At 41.0% G+C, this 25367-nt stretch overlaps 1 protein-coding gene and 1 long non-coding RNA gene across 2 annotated transcripts in view; both read left to right on the top strand.

Annotated features, from left to right (window-relative positions):
- Positions 1-15227, top strand: part of tnfrsf21 (tumor necrosis factor receptor superfamily, member 21) — a 64684-nt gene extending 49457 nt beyond the window's left edge. Inside the window, exons 5-6 of the mRNA XM_078274605.1 lie at positions 8408-8711; positions 12702-15227. Of these exons, the coding sequence (XP_078130731.1) occupies positions 8408-8711; positions 12702-12931 (534 nt within the window). The 3' untranslated portion in view covers positions 12932-15227. The remainder of the gene's footprint in view (positions 1-8407; positions 8712-12701) is intronic.
- A 760-nt stretch (positions 15228-15987) lies between these two features.
- LOC144533681 (uncharacterized) lies at positions 15988-21489 on the top strand. Its single transcript, XR_013503454.1, has 3 exons — positions 15988-16141; positions 20401-20528; positions 21315-21489. It is a non-coding gene; the product is annotated as an uncharacterized LOC144533681 (long non-coding RNA).
- Positions 21490-25367: the final 3878 nt, after the last annotated feature.

Below are 25367 nucleotides of genomic sequence, written 5' to 3'. Positions count from 1 at the left end.
AATGGTATTCCATCGGAACAACTGAGTGTCAGCTGTCTGATGGGTGTTTCTATTTTTATCTCTGCTGCCGCATGCGAGTTGAAACCAGACAGGGTGATGGGTGTTACTCCCTTTCTCTCCTTTACTCTTACGTAGCTACAAATACAAAACACTGCTGTGTGTGTGTGTGTGTGTGTGTGTGTGTGTGTGTGTGTGTGTGTGTGTGTGTGTGTGTGTGTGAGACAATAAGTCATATTTTGCACTTAGAAAGCAACAAAATATATTGTGAATAATTGACAGGAATTTGACTAATCTTATTTCCTATCTACAAATAACACTGTAACTCGAGATTATTGTCTGTAAAGTAAAAAAAACAAAACATGCATGCTTTATTCATTTATTAAATTAATGTTTAATAGTTTCTCTGCCTAAAAAGATGGTGATTTTTTTGCTGTCCTGTCTTTTCTGTTAATCAACACAAAGCAGAGTCACGTTCATCTGTGCACGTCCTTCAGAAAATTTGATTCGCGGGGGTATTTTGGCGACGGTAATGTTATTAGTGTTGTAAGTTAGCAGTATACTTAATTAACCCGACCCACTGCTGTGTCTGCCCGGTTCAGCTCTGAGACTTTCTTGCATTGCACAGCGCTGTAAAGGAATGATCTCCGAGATTACATTATGTTCTGCCTCTGTTTATAAGTGAATGTAGGCTACAGCTCACAACAACTTAATACTATATAGTGTCCCCCTGTTGTAAAGCGTTCTGCATGTGGCGTCTGCATGTGACGTGCAGGTTACCTTCCCCCCCCCAAACATGGACACACATACATACATACATACATACATACATACATACAGATACGTCTCGCTTTATTAGATAGATGTTTACATTTGAAAACTAGCAGAATCAGCAGGAGGTTAGCAGAGTCGACAGGAGACTGGCAAGTTGATTTACCTATCCTGATGTTGGACTCATAGCCACATGCTGTCACCGTCCAACATCAACCACATATAGTATTATGTGTAAAGTCACTGTTTTGGCAAGGAGTGGAGTGGTTTGACAGGAGAGGCAAGTAGAGCATGTCTTCTAGACCCACAGCCCACTCTGAAGCCTCTTGTGTCCACGCAGCTAGTGTGCATTAATGTCTTACATGAGTTTACCTGAAACTCTAAAACAACAAGTCTGTTATGTTAATTCTGTTTCTCTTTACCGTTGTCTTTTCCCATAGAACTGTGCTGATTAAAGTTAACCTAACTGATGTTACGCTGAGGTCCACTGGAACAAGCGCTATGTTTGCTAATGTCAGCTATCGTAGCTAATGTGCTCACACTTTTTTTATTATTTATTATGTGCATCGAACTACATATCGTGTATTCTGTTTGCGGCTGCGTGCACTGTACTGTAACCTCTGTACATGAACCGTTACAGCCCTAAACAGGAGTAAACGTTACTGCATTATATTTTAAAAAGGAGGGGATATAGGCAATATGATGATGATAATGTAATATGATGAACATTTAAATGAAAGAACACCTTACATTACGAAATAAAGTGCAATAACATGTCAATGTATACAGACTAACTGGCCAACATCAGGGCGTTGAGCCACACCACCAAGCCCTTACATACAAACCAACAATTAAACAAAAATGGCCAACACCTAACTAAAAGTAGAAGCCTAAGTAAATTGAGTCACTGCCGAAGATAATTTTGGGACCTGGGTAGATTTTTCTCCTCTTTGCTTTATACTTTTTCTCTGCGAAGGGAATGCACACAAAACTACAACACACAGTAGTCATTATCCCCCTGCCACAATGATGCACAATCAAGTGCAATTTCCCTTCCATAAAGAGCCCCATAAGATGATAAAATGAAACCACATCCATTACTTTCTGGAGAAAAACACAACATTTCTTCCCAGAAACTGCTTTGATTCTATTAAAGGTAATTACCTTTAATAGAATCAAGTACGTTTGTTTGTTTGTAAGTGTTTCTGACATTAAGTATGCTTTAATGCAGTCTGGGAGCAGGCTTATCCATTAAAGATGTACTTTAAATGTCAAAGATGACTAGTGGTAAAGGTTGAATATACTTGAAATTGCACTGTAGCTGGTTTCATGCGAGGCTCAGGCTCCAAGTAAATGCTTTTGTCTCCAAACAACAGCAAACCGAACCAATTAGGTGAGGAACTACTGGAAACTGCAGGCATGGTTTAGGTTTGTGTTCAAAAATGGCGTGATAGACAGATGGTTCATCTGATCATCTGCCAGGTATTTTTTGAAAGTGCCTGCCCTTTTCCAAACAGTTTCCAATAGAGAGAGCGCATTTAAGTCCCGCCCAAGAGAGAAAAACAATTCTCCATTGACTTGTATTGCATGAAGGTGCCTCCTCGTCAATTTTGTCTGGTAGCAAACAACATTTGCACGAAAAATGCCTTAAAGCTGCTTTGTGGTGGTATGCACTACCAACACAGTAAAGAACTCATGAACTCATGACTAAGTTTTTATAAGCTGCCAAACTGAAAAAAACTGTGCTTTTAGGAAGACACAAGTGGATATAGTTGTGAAGAATCAGCAGGAACAATGGAAAGACACTGTGAAAGATTGTGAAGATAACATGGTTAGACACACACAAGCTAACGTTATGCCAAAAGTTACATTTGCACATACATTTTGTCACCAAATCAAATATCCAAATATCAGTTTTAGGATAACTATATATCTGTAAGTTAAGCTAAAGCATTTTGACAGTATGCAATTTGTGTTACAGTGGGATGTGAATAAATCAGAAAGCTATAGTAGTATGTTTGCAAGTGCTTTATGTTACACGGCTAAGCTAACCTAGGCTCGTAGAACAAACAACCACAGCTACTTAAGGCTAACCTAGTTCGTAACATTAATTATATTGTCTCAGCTCCCTGCGTGTTTGCATTTAACATGAGAATGAGATCTGAGCTGGCCTGGATGAGTGTATACTTTCCTACCTAGGAGGGGTTGTGCTGTGTTAAACTGACTCACCCAGCCGCCGTGTCGGTTTGTGTTTCAGAGCCGCGCCTGCTGGTGTCGTTCATCAGCAGCTCTCAGCGTCTCTTGTTGACTTCTCCACCAGCCTGCTCTTTTGTGTGTAGTTCAGGTTTTGAAAGGTGTATTTACAAAAGTTGTGTTGTGGGAATACAAGAAAACGTCTATTTAATCAGAAAGTCTTTCTCTCCAATAGTGTTTTTCGTGTGGCGTTGGGGCTTTCCAGCTTCAGCCTGCAGCGTCCTGCTTCCGTCTTCCTCCTTCCGGAATCAATCTCATCAATCTCTGCATGAATCTCTGCATGAATCTCCCACACACCCTTAGCTTGCTAACATTAGCCAACATTAGCTTACCAACAGCTAACTTGTCCTCACTGGTTGCTAAAGTAATCATTTGACATTATTAAATCTGATGTTTTTAGCTAGCCACATGCACTCTGTTAGCTTTTTAGCCGTTAGTTGCATATTGTGGCACCAGTTGTTCTACCGTCCAGTGGGCGTGGCTTTCAGAGTACGACGCAATGCGCTCAGCCTCTGTGACGGCTTCTTAGATGGTTCTGTTTATCAAACCATCTGGCATGTCAGGTTAGATTTGTACCATCACATCATAGATTAACAGTGGGGTTGGTGCTGTGCTCTACTTTACAGATTGAGTAATTACAGCTGAGTGAGATTAGTTGCTGTAACATTTTTGATCCAATTAATCAAAATATCCCCAGTGTGTGTGTCTGTCCTCAGTGCCCTTCTGCAGCAATCTGCTAACTCTGCCAGTGAGGCTAGCTGGCTCAGGCTGTATGTGTGTGTGTACATATTAGCGTTGGGCTGTGTGTGTGTGTGTGTGTTTCTGCGTCTAAGTCACTGTCCCCAGCAGGGCCTTGTGTTGTGCTGACAGGAATAGTCAGCAACTCATCCTGATCCTTTTCCCTCTCTATCTCTCTCTCTCTCTCTCTCTCTCTCTCTCTCTCTCTCTCTCTCTCTCTCGCTCTCTCTCGCTCGCTCTCTCACACTCACACTCACACACACACACACACACACACAGGAGCTTTCTGGAACAGCAGTACTGTTCTTCCTGGCAGTGACCCATGTGCTCCAGCTCGGTCCTAAGCAGCTCCGCTCTGAACTTTTCAGGGCTGCCAGCGTAAGGAAATCAGATTCCATGTGGTTTGAGACAGAGTGGCAGGCATACGCAAACTGCTCAACCTGGGTGGGCAGAAGGGACAGAGCTTTAGTTTGTGTACTGACAGTGTGATCTATTGTATGCAATGATTGCAGCGTTTATAACGTAAATGTCAGGAACATTATGTAAAAGGTTCAGGTAAAAATAAACACTGTTCTATACCCACCCACCCCCCCACCCCCCGTCTCGCATTGCCAGACCTATCTCTAGCTCGAAGTTTGTTGTCATTTCTCGACACGAACAGAGTTTGAGGACGTCAACACACAGAGAGCGGAAGATGAGGGACATGGGCAATTATCCTGGAAATGTACTTGGGTTGGTCCAGACTACCCCCACCCTAATACAATGGAGGTGTCAGCATTGAAAAGTGGCATTGACAACTTCAACTTACTTCCTTGATGTTTAAACTGAGCTTTTTGGTTGATGGGTACTTCAAATGAAGGCAGGTCCTTGATCCAGCTATAGTAGCTATTGTAAGGGTTAGCTTGGCTGTAGCTTCTAGTAGTGAAGAGACTCTGTAGTTATTGTGGGCAGGTGAATATTTTGAACTGGATGAATGTGAAGCAAGATATTGCTAGAAAGGTTCAAGTCAATCAGTCAACGTTTTCTGGTATTATTGTTAAAACATTTTTTTACTCCTTGTAATCAGGTCTGCATATTTGTATATGCTTCAGTTGATTTGCTGTCTTTCCAGATTTGTTTGTCTTTCTCTTTTTTTCATCTGTGGTGGGAAACTTTAAGGCAGATGTTTCCCTTTGCACTGGCTCAATCCCAAAGTGAGCCCTGAGGACTAAGGACTAAAGACTCACAGACTTAATTGATCTCAGGTGCTAAGTGAGTGAGTGTGTGAGGCCACATGGGCTCAGATAGGTAGAAATGGGATTGGGACAGAACTTCACGAGATCACACGTTACCTTGGCGACGTTTAATAACAAAGATGTTGCTGACACTTGCCGGTTTGGGAATTTTCATTTAAGTTTGTTGCTTTCCACACGGCCAAGGCACAGGAGACGGCTGCCTGATTCAAACATTTTTTCTTTTACAAGCTGGCCAACAGGTTGTAATTGTAATTTCCGGATTTCCCTATGGTCTCCGCGGTAAAAGTCACAACGCTTTGAACTGTGGGTAATTCCCTTTGGTGAAGTCTGCATCGATGTAGACTCACGGCAAGGGCTCGGTAAGTGTGTACTCAAACCCTCACGCCCTTTGAAATTCGATATTGGGACAACCCTGAGCCCTTACTAATTTCGCGAGAACGCGCACCAAAGTCTGAGCCTGTGAGTCCGGACTTTGGGATTGGGCCAATGTAATTTATTATATCCATGATGGACTAAACAGAGAAGCGAGTAACAAATAAATATGAATGTACCTGTGCATTTTGATAACATAATCTGTCTCACACTGTAAATTCAGACTTTGACTTTTTTTCCTATGATAAACCAGATAAGGTAACCAAAGAGGTACATAAAAAACAAAAAAGTATTATATAGTAATAGAAATTCACTTGAATTCAGCCAAAAATGCAGAGAACCGCAATAAGTTTAGATCTGTGCTGTATAGGATTATTCTTACATATCCACTGACTTCCTGTCCCCAGAGGCTGGTAAATTTGCTATCCCTCATTGGTGTGTTTTTTACCCCAGCATCTGCTCTAAAAAATTTGTTCCAGTTACATCTGCTGCTTTATGAAAGTTACCGTGTCTTTGTCACAGTGTGCGTACCCGTCCGTGTGCTTCTGTGCATGTATGCATGCCTTTGTGAGCGAGACAGAGCGTGTTTGTTCTATCAGAATCACGTATGTTGTGTCACGCTGCAGCCCAGTGACCCAGACATTATCAGATAGAAAAAGAAAACACAAGAAAAAAAGAGAACAGCACCAGTGTTTCTATGTCATGTCCTATTGGAACGCATTCATTAGGCCTAATAGGCCTAATCCACCACTGCATGGATATGGATTTGCATCCAAAGAAAAGAACATTTATTTTTTTGTCTGTTTGTTTGTTGGTTGTTCTGTCCAGATTTCTCCCAGCTCCATTTTCCATTTCCAGTGTGTGCGCTGAATGAAATGACCTCTCTGCTGCTGCTAACCTTTAGGCCAGACTGGGCTCTCGCTGTGAAAAACAAGACGTGCTCTCATGATCTCTTCCCCCAAACCAGTCACTACTGGTTTCAAACCACAGGTTCATTACCACACCAAAGAGAGACAGGGGGAGGGGGGTGGAAGAGGAGGTTGCAACGCTAGAGGAAGGAGAGCGAGAACAACAGACAGACAACTGAAACTGAAAGAACATGAGACACATAGAGAAAGACCAGAAGACAAAAAGACGAGGGAAAAAGCAAGGATTGGGGCTAGAGAAAGAGTCAAAAATGGAACAAAGGGACAAAAACAGAGATAAAGTTAAAGGGGGTAAGGAAGGTTTAAGAAAGAAAGAGGACAAAGCGTGAAATTGAAGCATAATGAAAAATGGATGAGGAGACAAATATGAAAGGATGTGTAGCTAAACAGATGAGAGGGAAACAAGGAGATTTAAAAAAAAAATGACATTAAGAAGAAAGTACGGGAGCTATTTAATGCAAAAAAGTGGGAGTATTTAATATGCCCAATATTGGCACAAATACAGGCATTTAATAGCAGCAAGAACACGGCTTGGGTGTGCACTGAGCTCTGCGTCCTTGCTGCTTTCGGGAAATTGAACTCTCATTTCTCCAGACTCCTCCTGTATAAGCATTTAGCTGTGTGTGTAGATGTGATTATATATATTTTTTTTTATGTTTATTTAAATAAGTGTTTTTGTTCACCAAATATTGTGTATCTCAGGCTGACAAACACAGGGCTTTCACCCAGGAGACCGGGGTTGGTGTCCCATTTGAAGAAAAAAAAAGTAAATGGCGAGTCGTTTTAATTTTACCTAGAAAACGGAAGTACATCATGTTCTACGTCACGTGCGTAACCGGAAGTAAAACCAAACCTCAACATTTTTCTCCACTTAACCAAGTAGTTTTGTTGCCTAAATCGAACCAAGTAGTTTTTGTGCTTAAACCTAATCAAACTGTGACCATTGCATGTTAAAGCTTTATTGCGTAACTTTTTGATATTAATGGACGTAATTAAGACTATCAGCTCCACACAACTCTCTCTGTATTTCTCAGTATGGCTATGTCCAGAAACTTGTGTCGTCCGGCGACTTTCGTGCGCAGAAAATCAAGTGAAGATAATTACCTCTTCTGAAGAGTCCATCATGTTTTTTTTAATCCGCTGTCCTCCTTGGCTACTAGCAACTGCGTGGAGGAGGGGTGGGGGTGGTGCGCGACCACAGAAGGCTTGTATCATGTGGATGTGCCAACAGTTTTGTTGTCAATACTTAGAATTCCTCATGGGGAGGACAAAAACTACACACTTACGAAACACACCTATGCGTCATATTAGAGGGTAGAAACCAACAACCTACGTGGTTGTATGGTTTGGAGGACTTGTTGGGTTGAAACTTTGGTGTGAGAGTCCTGAAGAGAAAAGTGATATACAGTAATTAGAAGAGGAGAAATTACGAAAACAGGGACAAAGAAAGATTGGGAGATGGAGGATGTGAGGATAGCCAACGGATTTTTCTTTGTTAAAGGTGCCGTAGGTAGGAATGTGAAGATCCAGGACTTAGCCAATGCATTTGAACATCGACAACTTCTCAGTCCCTCCCCCCTTTCCGCTAAAGCCCAAAACCGTCTCTGAATCCCCTCCCCCCCACAAGGGAGAATGATCGATTGATTGATTGATTGATTGATTGATTGATTGGTGCATCTGAACAGGGAGCGGTGGATTTTTGCAAATCGCACTACAGGCTGTAGGTGGTGCCAGAGGAGCCAGATCTTCTTTTTTTAATTACCTGCTTCATGTAGTTCTACTGGAACAGGTTAGTTTCAGCAAATATGACAGAAAGTTAGTTTTATAAGGCTTACCTACTGCACCTTTAAATTAGGAAACCAATATCGGGAAACACCATTTAGAAATAGAAGGGTGAAAAAAACTTGTGTTCCATTATTTTTTTGTGGCTGCTAAGAACACAGACCCAGGACGATGTGAAATGTAGTGTTTCCTCGCTGTGGGTCAGGAGCTTGTGTGCTCCATTGAATATTGGTTTGTCACGCTCATGTTTTTCTCCTCTTCTTGCTTCCCCTCCTAATCTTCTCCCTCTACTTTTCCTCACCCTCCACTCCTCCCATCTCTTTCTATCTATAGTTTGACATCAACCAGCTGATGACCTCAGTGAATGTAAGCCAAAGCCTCAGCCCTGTCCACAAGCCGCTGGAGTCTCCCAGCAGCATCGGCAGCAATAGCGGTGGTAGCGTGGGTGGTGGTAGCGTGGGCGGTGGTAGCATGGCCATTGGTAGCATGGGCGGCGCTAGCGGCATGGCCGTGGAGCAGTCGCCGGTGGACCGTAGCAAAGGCTTCTTCCCCGACGAATCGGAGCCCCTGCTTCGCTGTGACTCCACCTCCAGCAAAGACTCCGCCCTCAGCAGGAACGGCTCCTTCATTACCAAAGGTGAGCTAATTAGCCGTGTCTTTGCCAAGAAACCAATGCGGTCTTTGGTGTGACTATAACGTTAGCATGGTTTTTTAAATAGGGCTGCAACTAACGTTTATTTTCATTGTGCATTATTAATCTGTCTAGTATTTTTTCAATTAATTGATTAGTTGTTTGGTCTATAAAATGGTAAAAAAAATGTTAACCAGTGTTTCCTAAAGCCCGAGATGACGTCCTCAAATGTCTTGTTCAAAGATATTCAGTTTTACTGTCACAGAGGAGTAGCCTGGCTCCGCCCTCCTACTTAATTCTGCTCAATTTTCATTTTCCTTCAGTACTCCGTCTGGGTTTTCGGTATATTCTTGGGTTTTCTCCGGGCAAATCTTTGGCGGTCCAATCAGCGAACAGAGGGAGTGGCTGAGAACAATGACGTTGAGGTTGTGTGCTAGTTTGAGTTGTAGTTCCGTAATGGCGGCGGAGAAAGATGCGAGCGAAGCCACTCGGTCCGTTGTGGCAATGCTGCCGAATATCCAGAAGTTAAAGCCAGAGCAAGAACAATCTTTGCTGAGTTTTGTTGGTGGCCATGATGTTGTGGCCCTCCTCCCCACGGGGTTCGGGAAAGTTAGATTTTCCAGCTCGCTCCGTTAGTGGTGAACGGGTTGACTAAGGCGAACGCTAGCGATGCTAAGCCGACGTCACGACCAAACGTTAGAAATTGGTTATTGCAGATCCAGACTGGCTCTGGGCAGATCCAATAGTTTTAAACTTCAATAGAGTCTGGCTAGTCCACACAGCATTCCAGGAAGGGAGAAAAACGTACTGTGGTTTATTGGCATTTCTTAAAACAATCACAATTGTCTTGGGCGGTGCTAAGCGCCGAGCAGAGCCACGTTGCCGCTGCACGGTTACCTCGGGAGGGAACTTGTTTTGGTGGAACATGTGTACTTTCAAAGGTTGTTTTAGTCATGCAACAGAACTCAGATTGGACATATAGTCTAGCTAGCTGTCTGGATTTACCCTGCAGAGATCTGAGGAACAGTTAACCATAGTCCTCAGAAATCGACCGGAGTTTAGAAGTTATAACACAAAGAAAGCGGAAAGTAACGGTCATCCGGCCGAAAAGAGTGACACCATGCAGATTTTCCGGCAGCAACAGAGCAATCCCGGAAGTGGAACATCGTGGACATAGACTATCAATGCAGTAACAGAATATTGATTCGTATTTGATCAGCACTGCCTAGTTTTACAGTTAGATCTGAGTTTCGCGAGCCTGGTGTGTTGCGATGGACGGACCTCATTTGCATATAGTTGAGGTCGTTATTGTACAAATTTAGATATGGCAAATAGTCCGTCAACTTGTGTAGTGTTTGACTAGTTCACAAACACCCTCAGATTGACTTTACAGTATATGTGGCAATAAGTCATGTATACTGGCCTCAGATGTCCTCAGCTGACCTCAGTCAAACAAATAGGAAGTTCCAAGAGCCGTCTCCAGGGAAATTTGAACAAAACAACTTACTGGAAATGAGAAGAATATCAAGCCAAGAATCTGAGGACAATGGGAACGGGTCATTAATTAATATCAAGCAAAAGCCAGGTCAGACAGACACAACAATTGCCAAAGTTTGCATGCAAGGCTGTCTGAGACGTGAAAAGAGGTGAAGAGATTTGAAAAGATGTTTGTCAGACATTATAAAATTGAGTTGAAATGTTACCCTAGGCTTCTTCTTTAGAATAAACCAACCACAAATCTGCAAATCTCCTCCTGAGTCTCCTTGTGCTACAACATTCGTCTGACCGTCGGCATCATGCAACACGCGCTCAGATCTCCTGCTCTTCCGTAGAAATGAATAGGATCCGTTGACATCACATATGCTAAGGATCCAGTGTATGTGCACCTTCATTTTTACATACCTGGACCCAGTTTTGCTGTTTGGTAAAATACATTAATTTATGCAACATATACACAAAAAACAAACAAAAAAAGAGCAAGATTGTGACACAGGGCACCTCTTCATGATAGTGCTCCAAGATTAGAAATTAAAAAAGAACCCACCTTCATTTCAGTTCCTTAGTCATGCAAATTACCTTTTTTTATTTTTTATTTTTTTATTAAATTCGCAAAACAGCGGGTATACAGTAAGCCTACTGTTAGCTAATAGCTATCTTAAACACAGTTAAAACGCTTAAAGCTAAACGGTCTAAAGTGTGGCTGTATTTCACTGGAAAGGATTCCAACACCAGGAGTCACGGTCCGGAATGTGCAACAGTCAGTAGCTAAAGACACAGCGCAGCTTACCGGTAGCCTACAGCTTCACTTTTGCAGACACCAGTGTCAGAGATGTCAGAGAAACAACAGAACTGGAAAATCCTCCCGCTTACCTGAAGTCACCCATGGGGCAACGTTTTGCCTTCCCTTTGTCTGCATTCAGGTGCAAATAAATTCAAAGTCATTGTTAGAACTGTAATGGCATAGTACTAATATTGGTAATTGGTATCGGCAAGTACCCAAATGTAAGTACTTGTACTTGGTCTGAGCAAAAAGTGGTATCGGTGCATCCCTATCAGTTATTCAAGAGTACTCATCATGACATTTAAAGCCGGTCAAACTTACTTAAAAGTTTTATAATCTCCAAATTAACTTAAAAGCATCCCAATTCTCCACTGGAGACTCACTTTGACATGTCCTACATTTTTACCTTGACAAGGCATTTCTGGTAGCCAAGACAGCTTGATAGAGACTCTGGATTGTTGGCAGTGGACTGTGTCTAGATAGTGAGTATCAGCAGTTTCACTTTCTTCACACCCCTGGCTAATTATTCAGACACTCACTATGTATCACACTTACTGAAAATGATGTGACAACAGGGCACTCAGTTTAAACATGGATATGTGGATGCTGACTGCCCTCATGTGGTCACTCTGGCTATTGTTGCTAAATTAAAACCGTTTTCTGCATTTCCTTCCATCTAATATTGTATAAGCAATAATGCTGTATTTTAATTCATGATAAAAGAAAACTGCAATCCGTAGACACAATTTATGGGATATTCCTATATTTGCTTCACAAAAGGGAAGAGGAGAGAGAGAGAGACTTCTCTGCGTAGTCTGTCTGCCTCTCCTCCCTCTCTACCACTTCCACTACCTCTATAATAACAGTTATGTACTGACTGTCCATGGACCACTGTTTACTGTTTACACTGTTTACTGGCTATATTAGCCCATATGCACAACCCCTCCCTCCCTCCTTCCCCCCGCATGGACTGAGGTCTACTTGAACAATGGCTGTAACCCTATAACTTCAAACCTCTTATATTGACTGTTGATTTGTGTCTATCCTACTGTCTACTCTATTCTCTTATAATGCCCATATTTAATGCTGTCTTTTTTAAAGTTTATCATTGCACTGCTATAGTTTTTATATTACTATGTTTACATTATTCTCTTATATTGTCCATATTTAATGCTGGTCTCTAGACTTTATCCTTGCACTATTGGACCTATTTGCACTACCACCATGACACACACTCTCATACTGAATCACAGTGTCAGTTCCTGCCCTATCACTGCAAGCCTAGTCTTTAAACGCCGCCGTTCGAACACGTAGCGTTGCCGTGCTTGCGTCACTCCCTTACCCCTCCTACCAGTTCCTATGGCCACTTGGCCAGTGCGAATGCAAATGGCAAAACCGGTTTTGGGGGAAGAGTAGTTACTAGAACTGTTTAGAAGTGGACCGTTCCTATAACTACGTTCCTGTAACTACTTGGTCGGAAAGAGGCTATTGTTAATGAGAACGCCATGAGAATGAACCAAAACAGTAAAACGTTAAAAAAAGCTTAGTAGAGCTGAGGTGAACTACAAAGTTGACTAATAATTCTATGTGTGTTCATCGCCACAAGCCAACCCCTTTCACATAGTCGTGTGATCCATTGTTGATATAAAAAGTATTGATTGGAGCAGCTTTAAGATCATTACAATGACTGTTTACCCTCTCTATTTCCCCTCCAGAGAAGAAAGACACTGTTCTCCGGCAGGTGCGTCTGGACCCGTGCGACCTGCAGCCCATCTTCGACGACATGCTGCACATCCTGAACCCAGAGGAGCTGCACGTCATCGAGGAGATCCCGGCCGCCGAGGACAAGCTGGACCAGCTGTTTGAGATCGCGGGAGTCAAGAGTCAGGAGGCCAGCCAGACGCTGCTGGACTCGGTCTACAGCCACCTCCCGGACCTGTTATAGTGGAGGAAGGAAGGAAGAAACCACACGGATGAGAATTGGCACAGAAATAGAAAGGAATGCCTTAGTGGGAAGGATGACTTAGATCTGATGTTGTTCAGAAGAAGCTTGGCTTGATATTTGATCTGATAAGTGTCGGACTCGTCATGTCACATTGTCACATTTGAGCTAGGTGTTATAGATCAGGTGGCTATCTACTCCCTCTCTTTTTCAAATCTTTACTGGTACTTTACTCCTCCTAACCCTCCAATCTTCTTCAATTGTCTTGTGTGTATACTCCTTCCACCCTCTACCTGATACAGGGTCAATGCTCATTGTAATTAAAGCATTCTAAGTGTCATACCAAGGAGTACTTTGGTTAAGGTGGTATTATGATAGCATCGTGACCCTAACAAAAAGGCTTAACAGCCTCCAAATTTAGAAAAAGCTGGTTTGAAGAGAAGCTGACTAAATGGAATGACAAAATGCACTTTCTTTATCTTAACTAGCCAATGCCTTCACTTTTAAAGGGTAATTCCAGCTTTTTTTGTGGGTTGCGCCAATTATCCTGGCTTCCCTTGCCTTTAACGTGATTTCAGTGTTTAAAAAATTATTAATAATTAATATTGCTAAATGATTGCAACAAAGGAAACTACACACAGAAAATAGTCAATAAGCTATCGCTCTAAATAACACTGATGTTATTCGTAGGGGTTGAAGATTCTTGTAGACCACATTCACAGAGGTATAACTTGACGCTTAAGTCATGTGCCTGAGCTGGTCCCTTTCCTCAGCCACTAATTTTTTCTTTCCACCCCCTCCAGTTGCCTGTACTTGGAGCAGATCATCCATGGGTCTCTTTGTCAGCACTCTGCCAGACCAGCAGGGGGCAGTGTTAGATTAGAAGGCTGATCTGCTGCTCTGGAACGAAAGCCATATATCAACAAATACTGGATTAAAAGTCAGAATAATCCAATATTACAATAGTGGACTAACATTTACCTAATCTATTATTATGATATATGGCTTTGTCTTTGAACATTTTGCTTTTGGACAAAGGCTTCAAAATGAACAATGAACTGAACAGGAAGAGTGCAGTGTTTACTGCCCCTGCCTGCTTCTCTGAAACCAAAGCCATATATCTAAAACAGTTTAGATACGTCGCTTTGGAAGCTCTGTCACTGTTGGACTCATGGACAGTATAGAATAAATAATTCTACCAGTACGCACATTCAGATCTCTGCTAGCTAGCCCTGTTTGCCTCAACAAATGTAGCTTTGATGAAGTGTTCTTGATACATTTTGGAGCTTCATGTTTGGGTGTCTTGAGTGTTTCAGTGCTATAGTAAGAATAATAGAATACAAGTGATTTTTGTCATGCAGTGGTATGTTGCTACATGCTCTATGTAGTTGGTATTGAAATGTAATAATGATGCACTAATTCTATTTTCTGGGTCCTTCATTTTCTTTTATTCTGAAATGCTGTTAACCAACAATTGGTTTTGTTGTAACGTTTTCTACATTTAGTTTGATTTATTATGTTCTTGTAGCATCTCTTTGTTATCCTTTTTTTTTTCTTTTTTTTTTTACTTATTTGTATCTGATGCCTTCATGGGCATTCAGATGTACACTACCGGTCAAAAGTTTGGGTCACTTAGAAATGTTCATTCTACTCCATTATAGACAGAATACCAGCTGACATCACTTGCATTGCTTTTTTTAACCAGGGCAGCAGTTTTCAGATTACATTATGTGCTTATATAATTGCAAAAGTGTTCTCCAATGTTTTCTCAGTCAGCCTTTTAAAATGATATCAGATTAGTAAATACAATGTGCCTTTGGAACATTGGATGAATGGTTGCTGATAATGGGCAATGTAGATATTATATATACATGATATTATAACAGTCGAGAACCCTTTTGCAATTATGTAAGCACATAATGTAATCTGAAAACTGCTGCCCTGATTAAAAAAGACAATGCAACTGATCTCAGCTGGTATTCTGTCTGTAATGGAGTGGAATGGAAATTTCTAAGTGACCCCAAACTTTTTACCGGTAGTGTATTTCCCCACGCTTGGCGTGCCAAGATGAACTGGCTGGGATGTAAGATGCATACTCCATACTCTACTTGAAGTCTGTCTACTTGTGTTACTTGATTTAAATGAGGAAGAAATAATGTACTCCTTAAGTTCCTTCCAAGTTCAACGTTCCTAAAATAATAATACAACTTAAAAAGCACCACCAAAAACTCATCAACATTTCGAGACGATTTTGCAGGCGCCATGAGAGCAGCAAATGATGGACTCTGTTTTCACTAAGCCAGTCAAAGCTCCTGTGGTGCTAGATTTGAACTCTCACCGGTTGGCCTGACACAGGGGGTCTTTACCCCGGACTAATTACTTTTCAAATATTCCAGACTGAGTGAAGAAGATTGAAGGTTGTGCTGCTGTGGAAATTTGGGATGTTGACAATGATGCATTTGAGAATGTGTGAGCTTGCTCTCCATGATGCTGTGGAGGCTCAAAACTGTAGGGTGTGTGCTTTATTTTCTAAGGAAGTCTGACAGAGTGAAGGTGAGATGTGAAACGCACATGTGGCTCGAGTGGATGATTTCATCAAACTTCACGTGTGTAACCAGTATGTTTACTACTATGTAACCTCTTAAAATCAACCAATTAAAGCTCAAAGCATTTGTCATAACCTTGTGTGTGTTGTCACTTATTCACATTTTTGTATGTGATAAAAACCTGAACCAACTCTTTAAAATAACAATTTGAATAAATTTTTTTGTTTTTGTATATTAACATCAATCTGCACACAGAGTATTTTTACAGTGTGGTATTAGTAATTTTACCTAAGTAAAGGATCTGAGTACTTCTTCCACCTCTGAAGTTTATTATGTATTGTCACATGTATGTGAGAATCAGACTTTTCCAAGTTTCCAAAAACTAGAGCTCAACTAAAAAAATGTTTACACACAAGCATATTGACAGAAATACTGGCAGACATTTTGTCTTGTCACAGTATGAAAGCAGAGTGACTCAGCATGTACAATACCCTGAAACTGAAGCAACTAAGAAGGAATTCACTGATACGGTTCTACCTACATTTTTTTCTTAATAGTTACTTCTCTTCCTGATTCCTAGTCTTACAATAACTAAGAATGCATGCATGTGTACAACCAGTCAGTCTCTAGTGTGAATTATTACTTATTTAACTACCTACAACAGAAGGTCAGTGTGGCTCCGTTTACATGAATTGAGGTAGCTTCAGTTTTTGATCGAGATTATTGTAGTGGGGTTGTGTGAGTTTACTGGATGTGTATTTGGGTGTGTGGGTGTGTGGAGGTCACTGTACCATGCCAATGATCTGCCAAGAGTTGGAATCACAAAGATGTCTCTTATCCAAATAACAATTGACAAAGAATGTGTTATGTGACAGAGTAGAATAGAGGGCGTGCAGAAGATGTAACATATTCTCTGGCAGCCATATTGCAGGTCTTACAGTATCCAAGCACAGTTCATATGCGTTCCTGTTTGTACAACATGTTCATCTCAACTGAATTAAATAGACCCTAACAATTCCTGTGCTTCTCTTTGATTGTAAATTGACCATTTATACCTATATGAAAAGCTAGTTATAAATGTGAGCAATGTTCCTATAGCTAGCTAGTAGCAAGTTAAAAAGCTAAAGAAAACAGACAACAGTAAGTCATAGTATTTTTAACTCATAATCAGTAGCCACGGTTCCATCCACAGGTTTTTATGCAAGTTAAGTTTTAAATTATGGAAACAGTAAAATTTGATTGAATTTCATGAAAATGGATACAAAGTTTGTACGTTCGATCACATCGGATTTTCTCTCAATCGGTAAACGGCTTGTGCGATAAAAGCTGACGGACACGTTATTTGCACGAATAAATAATGAATTGTGATTACCTTTGAGGTCATTTTATGGTTGGAACCCGCTAAGAAACCGAAGAAGAAGTTTTGGGCCATTTCCACTCTCTTTGCAGAAATGGTGGGTGTCAACAAAGACCGACATAAGTGGACGAACAAGGACACGAGAGACTTTTTAAATTTAATTCACGAGCGAAATGTAACGGCTATTTTAGATCGTTGTCGTCTGGCATTTACGGGCAACTGCATCGTCATAGCAATGTTTTGCTGAGCGTCATATCAAGCTATTATAAGACAACAACGACGCTATCAGCTGGCACATAAGCACTTTTACAACTTCTACAATATTCATCATTTGTAGGTAGACAGCGCGACCCAACTTTGTTGGCATATGTTTGAATGTTGTGCGATTCAGTGCGAAAATGAATGGAAACACCTTCAAATGTGTCAAATCTATTTCATATACCAATTTGACTGGAAAACAGCATGCAACGTCATTACGCTTTAAAGCCGTTGGATGAAAACACACTTTCACCGGCTTTATTCGCATGAATGTTTTTAGCAAACGATTGACGAAGTGGATGGAAACATAGCTAATGTTGGGTAGTAACTGTTACATGACACTGGGATTACACAATCAGATAAAAACAAAAACTACAATCAGCCCAGAGTATATTTGAAAAAAAAATAAATTAGATTGCAGTTACATTGTCATGGATTACATTTTTGTCTTTAAAATGTAAAAAAAAAAGAGAAAAGAAAAAAACAGCAAGAAAAGTTCCCTTTCCAGCATTGGCAACAACTGCCTACACTGCAAAGCAACCCCCAAAAAACGATGAGGGATCAAAAGAGAGTCTAAATAAAGAGTCAATAAATGCAATAAAACGTGTCAATACGCAATGCATTTCAGAGATGCAGAGAAAATGTTGCTGGTACTGGCAAAGCACACTAAAAAACATGTACATATTTGGTAACTAATTCAGAATTTTATGAGGATGTTTGAAAAAGGTCCCTGTGTTTTTACCAGTTATACAAGATTCCACCACTGTCCAAAGCTGTAGTTACCAAAAGACCCAGTAATGACCTTGTTCTGGTTATAAAATACACTGACTGACAGGAAGAAAAAAAAAGTACTGTTAAGTCTCAGATTCTTCCGGTGGTGGCTGTTTACGTGGTAACACTTTCCTCCTTATGACGATGTCACGTCAGTCTTATGCACACCTCTTCAGATAAAGTGTTACCGTTTACTTTAGCTATGTGTCATTAGCACTGTGTACAGTACCGATCCAGCCATGAAGTCTGATGCTGAGATTGACCAATCACAATCGGGGATCAGATAGGGGTTGTGTGCCCTGACTAAGGGTATTTTTTTACAGCCACTAGGAACACTGAGGGATTAAATTTGCCACAAGCCTGATTGTCCAAACTCCAAACACCATATGCATTGCCCACAATATGATGCAGCCAATTACACATAGCAGACAACCATTTTTTCATCTTTCATAACACACTGAAGATGCTTATCTATTCTGGCTGGTTGTTTAAAGTGCTGCATGCATCTAAAGTCTTTAGCACGCACAGGGCAAGGCCGCTCTTGAGGTTGGCGAAAGCTGGCAAATTTACATGTGAAGTATTTGATGAAACGGCTGCATAGACTACATACCTGTCACCAGGTATGTAGTCTATATCCACGACGTTCCACTTACCGACAGAAATTCCGCTGGATTTCACTCTTTTCGGCTGGATGTCCGTTACCTTCCGCTTTCTTTTTAATTCTAAACTCTGGTTGATTTCTGAGGACTATGGTTAACTGCTCCTCAGATCTCTGCAGGGTAAATCCAGACAGCTAGCTAGACTAGCTGTCCAATCTGAGTTTTCTGTTGCACGACTAAAACAACTTTTGGACGTACACGTTCCACCAAAACAAGTTCCTTCCTGAGGCTATTTTGCAGCGGCGCCATGGCTCCGTCCTGTGCTTAGCGCCGCCCATGACGATTGTCATTGGTTTAAAGAAATGCCAAACAACCAGAGCATGTTTTTCTCCCATCCCAGAATGCTGTGTGGACTAGCCAGACCCTCCTCCGCAGCGCTGTGGAGATTAATAATGAATGCAATGTTTTATTTAGCAGAATTGCATTGTGTTGTTCTATCCTATACAGTATTTCCTATATTTCTAAGATTTTCTATGCTGTATTCTGATAAAATGCCCCCCGGCCCCCCCAGACTGATTATTGGTCCTCCCCTGTGCCACCACCCTTAAAAAATCCTGGAATCCCCCCTGTGTGGGCCATCCCCTCTCTCTCTCTCCCCCCATTTCCTCTCTATCAAAATGAAGATAAAATTATCTTTAAAAACAACTAAAATACCTTGGGATACCAATCGCCTTGGGTGATGATGAAGGGCAATGATGCCCTTGCAAAAATAAATAGGATAGCGGAAATTGAGGAGAAATAGGTGGCAGTCTATGGTACATCTGGTGAGTCAGACTAATGTGATGTTAACACATAAAGCTCAATAGTTTTAGTATTGTACAGTAATTAGTCACGCTTAGGCATTATGACAGTTGTCTTGGTTAATGTCAAGTTGTCATAAGAATATAAGAAAAAAATTACTTTGAATTTATTTTTTTTATCTGTTACAGTTATCCGCTAACGTTAACTTGTTATGTGATAGTCGTTTCTATGTTTAATTTAGCTAAGTTACTGCCACTGTATTTTTATTAGGGAACGATTAGGCTATTCATGTTTTAAGAAAATAACCATTGTTTCTTTCGTGAAGTGTAGGCCTATGGGACATAACGTTAGGTTAGGTAACGTTAGGCCTACTAACGTTATCATAACGGAACTTATTATTGACATCTTTGTGTAACGTTAGCCTAGTCAAATACAAATATAGACTTTCCGTCACCTGTTGTAATTGATAGTTTAAAGCACTTGCATTTTACGTGTCAAAGAACATGCATGCAAGAAGTGCTCACAAAATAGATATTTATGCATGGTGTGTAGGTAACGTTAGCGTTGTAAAGCTTACTAAAACGTTCTGGCTAAGCTGAAAAAAACTACGTTGAGGTTTCTGTACTGATCCAGAATTTCTGGAATGAAGCTTTTTCTCACTTACGTTATTATGAAATAGCATGCTGACTATATCAAATATTCATTTGAATGAACCCAGTAAAGTGTATTATGCAACATTGTAAAGAGGGGATTGGTTGGTTGGTTAGTTGCATCTATCGTTATTTAATACTTAATTATTAATTAGTCAGCACTCTCTTAATACATCCATGACTCTAACTTGCAGGAGTTTGCATGACGTTTTTTCTGAGTAGTCATGACAACTATTTCTGTAGTGAAACAAAATGATCTTGAGCAGATTTACCAGTTTTTCCAGATATTGTCTAAATTTCTAGTCAACAGCAAAGTCATCACATCAGCATTCAGAAAGCTAAAGAAATCCCTGTAATTATTTTTTCTGTTTAGAATGCTATAGGCTGTAAAGCTCATGTGCAATGATTAACGGTTTCACAGCAGCTTTTTTTATTCACTATTGTAAAATAAATACCCCTTGTTTCACAAATGCTCATCCTTTCTTTACAGATGCACATTTAAAATATTTAAATCCATCCCCTGCTATCCCTGGGCTATCCGTGACCACTTCTGCTCCCTCAACCTCTGCACAGCCAAGTGATGCTGCATCCATCTCTTCTCCCTCCACCTCTGCACAAGTAAGTGACAAAAAAGGTCGCACCCATAGATCCTGCAGACTGGCCATCTGTTTTAACTGATACAATAAGAAAAATATTTGTACAGAGAGGACCATATCAAATAAAAAAAAAAAATAGTTTTGAGTTTCCAAAACAAAAAGATAGGAGAAGGGTGGTCAGCTGGTCAAGTTGCCAGTGGCTGGTTTTAGAACGTAAGGGACGTCACCTGTTTCAACAGCCAATAGCGAAGTCAGCTTGTAAGGTCAGCTACAAACTATAGAAATAAAATGATCCGTAATCCATTTTATTTCTATGTTACAAACTGTCAACTGGTCGAAATGGCAGAATTTCAGACAGAGGCTCAACGAGAGCCCGCGAACACGGTAATGTGGTCGAGCGTGTTGTGGGACAGCTGTCCTTGGGATGTTTGTGTCTGTTTCTCTCTCCCCCTTTTCCCTCCCTGTTTCGCCGGAGCGGCGTAATGTAGGTCAAGGGGCGTGGCCGGGCGATCTACCTACCTGCAGTAGAAATGTAGTTGGAAATGTGGAGTGCTGTCAGTAGCAAGACAAACTGGTGATGCTGCTGGCGATTCTTCAATCTCATCTGCTCAACTGTTGCTGATTCTCCCAATCACGGCTGCAGTATTTAGCCCGGTTGGAACCTGCATTCGGCGCCAGATCGTTACGATTACCAAAGTGTTAACTTGGCTCTCAGTTGTTGTACTACGTTGTAACTCCTGTAAGCTTTTTGGCCTTTCTTTTTGTTCCTCGTGCTCCGCACTGATCTGTTTCTCCTCTCTTGATTCAGACCGACACTACTACACCTGTTTGCCATTTGCCGCTGTTCTACCAGCTCCTCGCCTCTCTGCCGTGCCACCCTCAGCTGGGATCCCTGCTATCCTGTCCCCACCACCAGCGCTGCAAGCTGTCCCTGCCTTTGTTGCCTTTTTTGTGAACATTCATTAAAAGACACTTAAAACGTCCTCTCTGTGTCTGTGTCGTGGTCCTCTGTGTTCTGGGTCTTAGCCACAGCCTTAACAGAGCGAGCTAGAGAGTGACTGAAGAGAGAGAGCGTCTAGAACAAAGCCAAGAATCACATTAGTAAAATGTTGTTTTTGCCAATTCATCACTAGATATTCAACTGTAGCAAGCATCTCACTATCACTAACGCTATCCACATTCATATTTAGACGCAATAAATGATACAGCCAGCTACAAAAAAGCCTGGAAGTCGGAAGTTAGAAGTACAGAGAGAGTCATTGCTATTTTAATTTTATTTATAGTATCAAATCATAACAAGAGTTATCTCAGGACACAGAGTAGGTCTAAATCTCACTCCATAATTTACAAAGACCCAACAATTGTATCACAAGTATGTTTAAGCATACTGTAACATGAAGGTACTTCATGTAACTGTGTAGTGGTGTAGTTTCTTCATCATGGTCTTAACTGACAACTGTTGACCATTTAACACACTTACACTTAGCTAACTTTACTGTGTTAGTGGGTGTTTATCAATGGTGTTATTATGGCTTTTCATATGTTGGTTGTAGCCTTGTAGCTTGTGTGTTTACAGTACTATTTAACCTTTCTCACTTGCAGTTTACTGCATATCATACTGCCTGTGGCAACCTCCGTTAGCTGGTAGCGTTTACCTTCTAGTTGCTGATAATATTTTTGCACCGCATTTGTTTGAAAGCTAGAAGCTACTGGACAATGAGCTAATGTATGCAGTAAACTACAAGCTAATGTAAACTCTTAGCTACTGTAAGCTTAATGTAATTAAAGGAGAATTCCGGTGAGGGTATATGTGTGTGAGTAGGTTTGTCTGGGTAAAGTGAATATGTGTAGTCTTAAATTGTATTGTTACTGTATGTTTTACTGTTGGGTTGTTCTAAGAAAAGGACAATAAACATATTGTGAAAAAGGAGAATTCCGGTCAATTTTAACACGTAGCTCTGTTGTTTGGAAATTTGGAGTGCTGGCAGTAGCAAAAAAAACGAAAACGATTGGTGCTGCCTACACTGTGTTATCCCCCTGCTAGCGTTAGCACCCAACAGGCTTAAACAGGGCAAGTTTTAAACGTGTTTTTAGCCTCTAAACATGCTCGAAATGTCATTACAAGTGCGAATTGTCTAAATCCGACTGCAGTAGAAGTTGTGTTAATCCAGCCAGTGCACATACCTCTGTTTATTTCCTGTTTTCCGGTCAAGTCAACACTATTCGATTGTCGAACTCATACAATCCAATATTCCAGTCAAATTTGCTGTTTTCCCTTGGAAGGAATCACTGCACATGGGTAGGCACTTGTAATGACATTTCGAGCATGTTTAGAGGCTAAAAACACATTTAAAACTTGCCCTGTTTAAGCCTGTTGGGTGCTAACGCTAGCAGGAGGATAACACGGAGTAGGCAGCACCGATTGTTTTAGTTTTTCTTGCTACTGACAGCACTCCACATTTCCAAACAACAGAGCTACATGTTGAAATCGACCGGAATTTTCCTTTAAGATGAATTAATGCAATTCTCCTTACCGGTAAGTGTTATGACAATTACAAAGTACAAACATGAATTCCCACGAGTTTTTAATTTATTGACATGGGATAAATAACAGAAAACGACTAGCTATTGCTTACATTATTGCCTATCAGTGTCGGTAACGTTACCTACCTTCGCACGTTGCGGCAAAGTTGCCAACAGAATATTCTCCTCCTGCAAGCAGACTGACGCTGATTCACCTTCTCCATCTCAAAAAAAAAAAATTGAACAACACAGTTCACAGTTCCACATCCATTTTGTCCAGTGTTTTGAAATGCAGCGCTCTTACACTGTTGCCCCTGGCAACCAATAGTGTAGGTACGCCAAAATGGTGGACAGGCTGAAACACCTCCCAAATCGTGACGTGACAGCAAGCTACCATGATGTATGTCCTCATTCTCAATACCCAGGACAAAGACACTGTTTCTGGGTTACTGAACTACCGGGGCTCTGCGGAGCTGACCGGCTGCCAGTTGCCGGCATAACTATCGTATATTTACAGTTTTAATTTCGTCATGGCATGTATATTCCAGCTACCCTAAGGTCTTACAAAGCTAACACTTTTGTCAGATTTCAATTTAAGGCATTTTTGTGAATTTGAGGGGTCTCATTAGGAGGAGCTGCTAGCTAGGCTATGTGTCCCATTCATTCCTATGGGAAAAGATCACCGCTACACACATAACTATAGTATATGTACACTTTAAATTTCGTCACGGCATGTACAGTATCTCACAAAAGTGAGTACACCCCTCACATTTTAGTAAATATTTCATTATATCTTTTAATGGGACAACACTGAAGAAATTACACTTTCCTACAATGTAAGGTATTAAGTGTACAGCTTGTATAACGGTGTAAACACACAGCCATTAATGTCTAAACCGCTGGCAACAAAAGTGAGCACATCCCTATGTTAAATTCCCATAGAGACAGGCAGATTTTTATTTTTAAAGGCCAGTTATTTCATGGATCCAGGATAGTCTGCATCCTGATAAAGTGCACCTTGGCATTATGGAATTAAAATAGCCCCACATCATCACATGCCCTTCACCATACCTAGAGATTGGCATGGGGTACTTTCCATAAAATCATCTCTCAATGCAAATCAAACCAGCTATTAGGCTAACCGACATAAAACCATGCCAATCTCTAGGTTAAACCCTAAGGTCTTACAAATCTTAACTAACACTTTTGTCCGATTTCAATTTAATGCATTCTTGTGAATTTCAGAGGTCTCGTTAGGAGGAGGCAAGCTAGCTCTCATTAATAGAGCTCCCCAGCTCACTCGCAGACAAGAGGCGTTTATTTCCCCGATCGTTTGTTTAAATAACTCAACACACATCCATTATAAAATTAACTGGAACCTGTGGTAAGAGATTGCAGGTATAACAAGCTCGCTGACCGCGCTCTCACTCACACACACTGGCCATTTAGCAGGAAGAGGGGAGCTGCAGGCCCTGGAGCTCTGTCAGGGCAGTGGCGTTTGGTAGTCCAGTAACCCAGAAACGGTGACGCAGCAGGTCAGGGTTCGACTACGACCTGTGGCCCTTTGCTGCATGTCATTCCCCCCCTCTCTCCCCTTTTCATGTCTTCAGCTGTCCTGTCAAATAAAGGCCTAAAAATGCCACAAAAAAATCTTAAAAATAGCAGATGAACAATGTGTACAATTTCTGAGCTCTGCGCGACCTACTCAGAAGACTACCTGATCTCAGCTCAGTGGTGTAGATGTATGTAAATGTTGGGGCGTGACAAATAAACAAATAAGGAGGAGCCACCGAGTTGACATCAACTTGGTGGTTCGTTGACATTTGCCCGTTTTCAGAGGCCGTTTCAAATTGTGAGATTTGCAGAGGAAAGGATGTCAATGGGATTTTGAGGTTCTATGTATGTCCTATTTACCCACCAAACTGTCATTATTCAACTATGACAAGGTAAAATCGGTTTTGCATTCTATCACCCCTTTAAAACTGGCTTACTTACTATAACTTATAATTTATTAATTGCACTGATTCCCTTTCTACAACCACATTTTTTTAAACTAGTGTCACATTTTTCTCATGTTATGTTGTGTCTTGTCTTTGTCATTGCCCATCTTGCTGTTTTATTATGTTTTTATCTAATGTAAGGTGACCTTGGGTGTTTTGAGAGGTGCCTCCGAATAAAATGTATTATTATTTATTGTTATTATATCCAAAAATGCTTATATCCAAGTAAGTATTTTACAATGTTTAAAAGTAGGTGTGTTTCTCATTTTCTTTTGGACATACATCTCTACCGCAGCCTTGCAAACTGTGGTAAAAATACTAAATTCGGAATATCTAAA

Source organism: Sander vitreus, chromosome 18 (assembly GCF_031162955.1).
Source record: "Sander vitreus isolate 19-12246 chromosome 18, sanVit1, whole genome shotgun sequence".
Taxonomy (NCBI): domain Eukaryota; kingdom Metazoa; phylum Chordata; class Actinopteri; order Perciformes; family Percidae; genus Sander; species Sander vitreus.
This window is presented reverse-complemented; position numbering and strand designations above follow the sequence as displayed.